The 10267-nt window shown below is 46.1% G+C and overlaps 1 protein-coding gene across 5 annotated transcripts in view; it reads left to right on the top strand.

The window, feature by feature from the left end:
• CDHR1 (cadherin related family member 1) overlaps window positions 1-9972 on the top strand; it is an 83002-nt gene extending 73030 nt beyond the window's left edge. For 4 of the 5 annotated variants that reach the window (XM_054832821.1, XM_054832823.1, XM_054832822.1 and 1 more), the window contains one exon: window positions 7279-9972. In XM_054832821.1, coding sequence (XP_054688796.1) covers window positions 7279-7830 — 552 coding nt within the window. In that variant the 3' untranslated portion in view covers window positions 7831-9972. The remainder of the gene's footprint in view (window positions 1-7278) is intronic. The other variant, XM_054832826.1, reaches the window with a different exon arrangement.
• Window positions 9973-10267: the final 295 nt, after the last annotated feature.

Below are 10267 nucleotides of genomic sequence, written 5' to 3' on the forward strand. Positions count from 1 at the left end.
TTAATTCAGAAGAAAACAATCTTTTTCCCCTACAAAAAGTTAGTGGAAAGTAACTGGGGCCAGAGTGAAATATAAGTGACATAGGAAAAGTGAAAAAACTATAGAAATACTTTAAAGTACATAGAATTTTGGATGTGAGTTCAATAATTGCAGTATTATTAGCAGATGAAACAAAAAGACGCTAAAAGCACATGTAGGTTGAGAATTTCCTGTTAGTCCAACTTTTATATCAACCAAAGAACAAGCAGCAATTTATGGTGAGCAGCACATGCTTGCATGATTCTTATTATAACTGCCTTGCCATGCCTTTAAGTAGGTACCAGCAGGGAGGAAATGTGCTTTAAAGTAGATGAGAAACACATCATTAGCCTGATAGTCTCTGGACCACACACATACTGGGCAAAGATGCAAATCTCTTCCTACAGACAGTAACTGGCCTTCTCTTTGTTTGGACAAAATGCATCACTGCTCCTTCATCTGTTACAATCCTTCTCTGTTTTCACCATCTCCTCTTATTCCACTGATACTCCTTATCAGGTGCATTTATATGATACTGCTTGTATACAGTTCAGAGCCTGCTGGAAGTTAAAAGGTGTCTGCAGACAACACTTGTGCTCATCAGCAAGGTAAACTTAGCCACCAGCAGTACAGGAGTAATTCCCAGTCCCTGTTGTCAGCGCCTGCCCCACCAGGGCTGCCAGAGGACTCAGGTCTGCCCTAGCAAAGGGGCTGCCCGGCGTGAGGCTGCCTGCTGGGGCTGGCCAGCCCTGTCGCAGGCTCATGAAAGCTGCTGTGTGCGGCGCTGGGGCTTGGCATGGGCAGGGCGTGCCACTTCAAGGCACTGCCATGTGGAGCTCAGGGACTCTGCATGCTGGGTGTCTGCGGTAAGTCTGGAGATTTAGCCATTCTTACTGATGTAAAGGAAATAAACAGCTTAACACTTTGATTTCCTACGCAAACCATAAGTTTTGGTGGGTTTTATACAACAAAGAAGAATTGCTACCCACAGCCAATTGCTTCCAGGCTTCTCAGAGGGCACGTTTCAGGAGCACATGGCACCAGGTGGCCTCAGGCAGTGTCCCCACTGTTGGGCTCCAGCTTTCCCTCCTCTCCCAGGTGAGCTGGTAAGCTCTCTGTTAGTGTGTGGGGCTAAGGTACAGGGCTGGGGGGTGTGGAGGGGAAGGAGGATGCCCCACACCTCCTCTGCTGGGGGAGAGAATGTGCCCCTGAACCAGCTGATGAAGGATACCTGGAAGGAAAAAAAGAGCAGCTGATGCTTTGGGATAGTTTCCTGGATTTCCTTCTAGTGCTTGAAGCAACATCAGCACCTGATGAAAGAAGGCGTCTTGTACAAAGTCCCCTCTCTGCTTCCTTTTCTCCCCGTCCAGGGGTACAGATTTGGCAGAAAGTGAGAGAGTGTCCTTCTCGATAAAGTCTAAAGGGGAAGCAGAGAGGGCTGTGAAGACATGGATTCCTCTCAGACACAGTTTTTCCCTTCTTCCGATGCTCTTCTCGATGTCAAGTCCCAACACAGAGCCTGAGACAGCAACAGCTTCTTTCTTGAGTAGGTCTCTTCAGCAGGATCTGCACTGCTCATCTGATGTCACATCCTCCATAAGCCTTTGTACATTTCTCCATTACCTCTTCCATTGTTTGCAATGATTTCAGTTGTGGTTTTTTTTAGCCAAGAGCATCACATTTCCGTGCAAAAAACACTCTCAAATTTCAGCTTGCGAGTGCCAGCGTACAAAACCCTTGGTCACTCCCTGTGTCCCAGAGACAGCACAGTCACTGCTAACCCTTTGTGAAGAAAACAGTCTCTTGGTACAGGGACATTGTGTACACACACAGACACTCTCTCACACACACACTCAGAGGCTGTTACAAATGTACATTTCATCCCTCTGTGCTCCAGCTGTACAAAGTCTTTTTTAGTTAGCTGTTTGGTGGGCATTTATGTATTACTGATTTTGGATATGGGGGATATTTTTGAATGCATCCTCTAGAGGTTTCCTGCAGTGTTAATCACACCAAGTAATTAAACAGGCATATTTTCTGATTAACATTTACCATTGCAATTAGCGCAAGGCTGTGCCCTTCGAGATAGATGCCTTGTGGCTAAGTTCAGCAGTATCGCACATCAAAAGGACCTTTTACTCTTGGAATAATACAGTGATAAAAAAAAAATCCAGAGGCCTTTTAATTTAACTGAGTCTGGTTTTATGGAAATTGGTATTGAGTGGCGTCTGTTCATCTCCTATCCTTTCTCAACAGAATAAAAAACATACTCTGAAAAAGCCACTCTCTTTTCACCGTTATGTCTTAAAAGTCTATTCCTGCTGCCCAGGATTTCATGGAAAACTGATTTCCACTCCTGATCCTGAAGCTTGGCCTGATGGAGGGGATCCGTCTGCCTCTTCATGAGGGTCTGCAAACATATGGGGGCATTTATTTACACCTCTTCATGGACTGAGGCTTAAGTCCACATTTAGCATAATCTGTGATTCTTAATAGCTTTGGCCACTTATTTAGACTTCTAAATATAGCTGGTGAGTCTCAGTTTTAGATTCCCCTAATTGAAAGGTTCAACAACTACCTTCCTGAATTAATGTGGATATCTCCTCCTCTCTCATACTAACTCTGCAACCATGGGAGCTGATGGCACTGAACATCTTTTGCCAGATTCACAGAGCAAAAAAAAAAAATTGTTCAGAGAAGGCTGGTTTGATTTGAGAAGTCTTGCCCCATGCTCATGTTTATATTGGAAAGCGATGTAAATGCAGCCTTCATATATGGTGATAGCACTGCTTTGGGATAACCACTGGAGGGGGCCGTTTGTGTTCTACCTCACATCAGAAGTTCTGAAGCAAATTTCCTGATCATCCCCACATACTGTGGGATGGCTGATCTCTCAGGTAGCTCCAAGCACATAAAGTGGACTTCTTTCAGATGAAATGTGTTTGGGGAGCACGCCTAGTGTGCTTTGGTACTAGCACGCAGTCCCGTCCCTGCAACCAGGCCAGAGCAATCTGGAGCAAAACCCCAGAAATGCCAAATATGTGCAAGTGGGCTCTCTCAGAACCAGCTGGTTCATTGTACATATCCACGTGCTCAAGTTGACACAGCCTGAGTTGTGTATAATCTGCAATAGCTTGGGCTCTTAACAGCTTCACCCACTTAGACTTCTAAATATAACTGATGAGCCTTAGCTGGTCTCGTGGTTCAACAGCTCAACCACACGTTCCCATTGAGTCCAACTTCTGCATACATGGCCTGCTTGTTCTGCTTGCTGCAGCCCATACATTATGAAATGTTCCTGAGAAGCTGCCAGGAGGTGTGGATGTCTGCACGCTGCGAACCGTTGTGGCAGGAGAGAGAAAAAGCAAGGAAGTAAGTCACCATTTCAGTAGCAGAGACGTGGGCATCTTCTTTGGTAAACTCAGGGTTTTGAGGAGGAGGCCACAGTGGAGGAAGGATGGCAATAATAAGCCCCACATGCTGCAGCGGGGTGTTTTCTGCAGCCTGCCCTTCAGGTACGCAGCTTGAAAGCATCTATCTACGCTTAAATCTGCATCTACAGTGCTGGGTCTTACGAAACCGGTTTCAAAGGCATGTGGCAGTGTTAGAGCCTCTCAAAAGCTGGCGAGTCCCAGTGACTGCTTGGATACTTCAGCACCCCGCGGGACTTGGGCTGAGGAGCTTCTCTGCAGGGGACAGTCAGTCACAAGAGTTCTGCAAGGGCCCATACTTGTCCGTTAAATAAAAAAATAGGTGATGACATCTTTTAATCCAAACAGTTGCTTTTAATCTTTTTAATTGTATTCTTGTCCCAGGATTGACTTCTCCTTTCTCAAAGCTGATATGAACAGCTTAGCTACTTCCAAACTTCTGCCATGGTTCAGTAACCCTCTAATGGTCCCCAACTCTTCTCTGGGCCAGTGCTCATTATAACTGTGAAGTCACAGCAAAATCCAGAGCATTATCTTTTGTGAGCAGTGGTATTTTAACTCGTTTGATGGCTATTAAGATAGTGTTTCTTCCAGGTTTTGGGCCACAGAGATATGACAGTGCTTCCCATACCAGTTTTCATTTCATTGTGTGTCTGCTTTTGGTTTATGTGTACAAGAAAAATCAGTACTCTTCAAAATGCAGAATGCCTCTTAGGAAAAAACAACAGCTAAATAAATTACAGAGTGGCACTATTTGTTGACCCAGTGCTGAGGCACTGTTGGTAATCGATACAATGACTTGAGGGTGTTTTGGATGTGCTGGGTAGCACTCGGGGCCAAAGCGCTTAAACTTAGGTGTCCTAATGCTCCCAGACTTCTGCTGTCAGAGGGTGCTCAGACCTCTCTCAGATCTAGTCTATGCGTTAACTGACTGGGCCACAGTGATGACACGGACGAAGCTGCAAAGCTTCTTGGTGACAGCATCTCTGCAGGCTGGCTAAGATGATGACATTCCAGGCTTGGTTTGCAAGTTATTCCTCCTATTTATCCTGTGAGTGTCATGGCCACGACACACAAAAATTCTCCCGCTATATGATTACAAAATGCCTTATGTTTTTGTGCAGACATTACAGAAGAGCTATTATCCAAGGCTGATTCTAGGCAAAGCTTTGTATAGTACAGACCGGTAACTAGAACACAGGCTCAACCTGCTAACTGTTAATGGTTTTAGTTTTGGTATTAATCACCTCTTCGTAACTGGGAGCTCTGAACAGGTGCCACACTGGGTGAGACACTGGGGAGATGAACAAAGCTGAATTCTGAAACTCCCCATACGATTTCCATCAGTTTTTACCCCTGCAACTGTTGTACACTGGCAACATAGACATGTACTTCTGTCTAATCCCATTTAGTCAAGGTTTTCAAATAGCTAGTCAAATAATTATTACTGAGATGTAGGATCTTCTTAAATGTACGTCGTCTTTTTCCTTGTGTGGGTCCTGTGCTATTTAGCCATCAGTGCCTCGCTACAAAATAAGTCTTGACAACACTCGTAATAAGTGGACTCATTTCAGGTCAGGTACTACTTAGTAGGGCTTATCTGACACTTAATTCAATAGACTTTCACATGAAGTTAAGTAAGCCAGGATAGAATTTCTGTCATCTCGTGGGATTTAAGTACCCAAAATCCATGTAATGCAGAACAGCAAAGGTGATGTGAATCCAAGCTCCACCAAAGTCATGGGTTGCTCTGGTTTTGGTTTCTAGCTAAGGTCCATTCCTAATTAAATAATGTAAAAACTCTTTGCACGGCAGAATGATGAAAATTGGTTGCTACCTCTAAGGTAATGTGGTCCATGAGTTTCAACAGTATTTCTTTGCCCATTTCTCTTTGGCAATAGGAAACATTCAGGGTAGGGGAAGAGTTGTCTTGGATAATGTGTTTGAGGTAGGTTGTGAAAATACAGAAGTGAAGTGAAGACAATGGGGTGTGTATTAATGAATTTATATTCTCTAAGCCTAGGGATGTGATTTAGAAATAGTGTTCCTGTGTAATACATGACAAGAGGTACTCTGAAGTGTCCTTTGGGGATACTCTTAGTCATCTCCCTCCATAGACTGGGGAGGGTAAAGAGATGGGCATCCCAGTTTACAGTCATACAGGGAAACCCATCTGATCTCACTTTAAATGTCTAAAAGTCAGTTTGAAGTCCAAGCTAGTCACATGGCTCTCATACTCACTATCTTTGATACCTATTTTAGCACATGGTGACCACTACTCTGGAGGTGCCCCTTTTTCCCCATTGACTAAAAGCTGGGAGCTTAGACTGTTGATTAAAATGTAGATACCTTGTTACTAGACATGCCAGGTTTGATGATGATTCCCTCCTCGCATCCAGGCCAGAGGAGTGGGGCATGGACAGCTCTGTCTCTCCACAGCCGCACGCAGCTTTATGACCAGCTCTTGGTAAACAAACCTGCTTGTGAATGTGCCATTTCTGAAGGATCTCCTGGCCTTGCACAGCACTACTGTCTGTCCAGGTACCCTTGGAGGAGCTTGTATTCATTATAAACCTCTCTTGGAAATGTAGTCCAAGGGTGGACCACCATGCCATGAATAAGAGTGATCTATGTGCCATGCTGCTACGCTTTATTCCCTGATCAAAAAGGTGTTTATACAGGCTTCCTAACTTCTTTTAGTGTTTCTGGATTCAGTTCAATGTCATTGCAACTGTCCCCTCTCCTGTGCCTACTTCAGCACTTAGTACCCTTTATTTTACATGCTTTCTATCCTGTACACATTTTACCCTAGTTACCTAGTTTTATTTATAATAGATACTGGCCTCTTTCAAATATAACTATGTGAGGGTTGACCATTTCTCTTATTTTTGATATTTCCAGATCAAGTCCAGGGTAAAATCCTATATTTTAGGCCTCAAGAAGCGTCCATGGACAATATTTGGAATTTGCATGAGTGGCGTCCTTTCCACCATTTCTGTAACAATGGTGATCTCCACCATCATGTACTGGAAAAGTGTGAAAAGATCCAGGCTCCACCCGCAGGGCAAAATCCGCAAAATTATACGAGGACCTCCGAGACGCAGAGTGTGCTAAGCTGCAAAGGGAACTGGCCATTCATTTGTCCTTAATATGCCATATGTAGCTTATGTTATTGCTTATCTCTTTTATTTCTAAAAACAAAGCTCTTTAGCTCTACTCACATCCCCTACCTCAAAGAGTTTTGTTATGTCTGTAAAAGAGTACTTGAAAACAGAATGCAGCACGTACCTGCTAACTACTCATTTGTACACTGTAATTTTATAAAGTGAAGTTTTCTCATAATCTTTTTAATGCCATGCTCAGGAATAGTCCTATAAACTGCATCACCATATCACCTGCAAATGTTATTGAAAGATTATTTTCTACTCATAAATTTCTGTTTGGGTTCAACACTATTATTCCTAGGAAATTAACTCTGAAATGTAGTACAACAATACAGCTGCAGATCCCGGAGCCAATTGTTTCTTGCTCAGTTCTTGCAAGTTAAACAAACACTATGGTGACACTCAGGAATTGGTCCTAATTTGGCGGTAATGCTCCTGTAAGCTTTTGTGTTCGGCAGTCATCCATCTCACAACACTGTAATGTTTGCCCAGTCTCCTGCTCCATCTAAATTCTCCAAACCTGGACTGGCTCTTTGACTCTGGTTTTTTTAGAGACAACTGCCATTAGTCAGCCCCGCTTGTTACATATTTTGGACAAATGAAATTTCTGGGTCACTGTCTGTCCCATAGAGTAAGTCATGTGTTTTCTTTGTACTCTTTTACAGACTCTTCACAAAGGGCCTATGGCCGCCTTTTTGATGCAAACTAAAGATAACCCCATGAAAGCCTTAGGAGTGCTAGCTGGTGTCATGGGCATAATGGTGCTGATAACTATCATGATCTCCACTGCCATGTTCTGGCGCAATAAGCGGTCCAACAAAATCATGCCGGTAAGAAGGATCATAAAAAAGAGACAGACCCCGCAGTCCCGCACAGTCAGGATGGAGTGGCTGAAGTTCAAGAGGCCCAGCAATGCTGCAGAGAAGTTTGTCGTTGAGGATGATGCCAAGAGCCTACACAATGAGAACAGCAACAACAACATACATGTTGCCCCCATGCCGCCGACTGCCCCCTTGCCCCCACCGCCCCCCACCCTGGCTCCCAGGGGGGACTCCCCAGGGTGCTGGGTGCCAACTGTGTCTGGCTCCCTCACTCCCAAGTTTATAAACAAGCAGCTGAAGAAGAGAGGTCACAGCAGCACCCACAACGCCCTCGTGTCAGAACTCAAAATGAAGTTTGAGAAGAGGAACGCAGCTGTCGGTGAGCCCCACATCTAGGTGCTCTTGGCAGCCCCCAGAGGCTGCAGATTATGGCTGTGCATGGATATATTTATGTGCTGTGGTCTTCCCCGTGTCTGTCAGCACCCTGTGAACTGAGAGCAGCTTCTCACTATGATAGCCACCCTTCACCTAAGTATTACATGCTACAGAGTCACCCCACCCATAGCAAATGCTGCAGTCCGTGTCCGGTTGCGAGTGCAGTTCCTTCGGCTCATGTCCCAGTGCTGGTCCCTCCCTGCAGCTGTCTGACTGGGGTGCTGAGTACCATCGTGCTGACCACAGTCTCCCCAAGTGAACAGGGGTTCAGGTTGCCCCTGTTTTGGAGGTCCCTACCCAGAGTCCCAGTTTTCAAACGAGGCACTCTGCAGCCAAGGCACTGGTGGATGCCACTTCTGACCTGGTCTGGCAGGAGGGTTGAGGTGTCTAAAAATCACTTCAAATCCCAGACCCGCTTTTGAAGTTGTTGGCCTGGCTGTGGCACCAGCACTGAGTTGACATGCAGGCCTCTACAGCAGTGACACTGCACGCTGCAAGAGGGTAGCGCATAGCTGGTACCTGGTGTCCTCAGGGTGCGGTGGCTGCTTTGCAATAGCTGGTGGAGCCAGCCACCTCAGCCTTCCCTAGACCAGCTGGGCAAGATTTGTGTACAGAAGTTCAATAGCAGCGCTTGCTCAGTACTGCCTCCTCCTGACACTGTGTCCCTTAATGAGGGGGAGGCTGGCAGGAGAAGAACATGATTAAAGCAGTAGGGAAGACAAGGTAAAACCAAGAGCAAAATGGTAAGTGAAAAATACAGACAAGTGCTGGAAAGTCACATATGTTGTTCAGGGAAGTGTCTGGAAAGGTCATTTGGTTTTGTACACTGCTAGCAGGAGGTGTTGGGGAATGTATTTCTTCACCTCTCCTGGCTTGCTCCAGGGACTGGTGAGTGCAGAAGGAGGTTTCCATAAAATATTCTGTTCTATCAGTATTTTTGAGTGAATTATGCAACAGTTAACGGGGAGGGCAACAGGCAGCTGATGCTTTTTTTTCCTGTTATGTGACAGTAAGAAGGCACTGAAGGCAGAGCACATCTTTTCACTGGATCTATCCCACAGTTGCTCCCTCATGTTCATTTCTGAGGAGATATTTTTCAGCTGGGCCTGGCTGTTTCCCATCCCTTGGGGAGAAGGCAGCGTGCACCAGGCTGGCTGGGGAGCAGCACCCTGCACCCTCTGCCTGAGCTCTGGTCATGCAGGGCAGCTGTGCCGTCATGGATCGGCACCATGAACATCAAGAGGGGGAGCAAACCCCACAGGACAGGACACTGTTAATTCAAGGGGGTCATGAGACTCTTCTCCAGCTGTCATTTCAGCTGGCCAGCAGACCTGCCCCTTGGGGGCTCCTTTTCCCTCACCCTATTAGCTGGTCTAATTTCCTTTGTTTGCAGCAGGACTTCATCAGTTTAGGGGATGGCTGGTTGAATGAGAAGTTACCCACTTATGGGAAAAATCTTGTGGTTTTTAACTTCAAGTCACCTAGAAGCCAGAGGGTGACTGTGGCTCATGTCACCTGCAGGCTCAACTACGAGCCATAGCCGAGAGGTGCAGCAGGGTCTCGGCTGGGGGCCATTGCAGTAGCACTGCTCCCAGAGCCTCTCCTGCTGCCGTTCTCATTTCCTCCACTGTTTTCTTGGTTATCCCTCCTCCTGGGGCTGTGTGGTGTGGGGCCCAGGCTCTTGTGTTGTGTGCAGTCACCTCATCCTTGTCCTCTGGCTGCAAACTGGTGGGAGGGAGGGCACGTGCAGTCCCTGGCCCCACACCTGATGCCCTGCATGAGCACACACCTTCTGCTGGTTGTGTCTCCACCAGGTTCTGCAATGTTGCCCGAGGTACCAAAAGTTCGTGATTTATTTACTACTGTTTTACCGATGTTGTGTTGAAGCCAGTATTCAATGTTCATTCTCCAATGAGGAAAGCCTATAAAGACCATTCAATTAAGTGAGATTTAACAGGAATTATAGGCTTATAGTCTTAGAGATTATATTTAAAAGGGAATAAAGATGTTTTATTACTATGTTGTGAGACTGGTTTCCAGTTACTCTGTATTTCAAATTCAGGGTGGTTTTTTTTTATAAATAAAAAAACCCTGCAAAAGGTGCTTCTGTGCATGGTGTGCTTCTGCTGGCAACAACGCCTTGTCATTGCTTGTCGTGTGACCGCTCGGGCACAGGCAACCAGACAGCTTTCCAGGATGACCAAATGGCCCCTTTCACGGGCCGCAAGTCAGGAGAGGGGCTGTGTGGGTTTTGGGCAGCACCAGCCTGGAAGAAGAGGCGAGAAGTGGGATGCCATGGGGTGCAGAGGACGGGCAGGGTCACAGACAAGCCCCTGGCTGAGCGCCTGTTGTGCTCTGCAGCCCACTGTGGCACGGCCCCGGGGGCAGGAAGACTCCT

This window comes from Grus americana, chromosome 7 (assembly GCF_028858705.1).
Source record: "Grus americana isolate bGruAme1 chromosome 7, bGruAme1.mat, whole genome shotgun sequence".
Taxonomy (NCBI): domain Eukaryota; kingdom Metazoa; phylum Chordata; class Aves; order Gruiformes; family Gruidae; genus Grus; species Grus americana.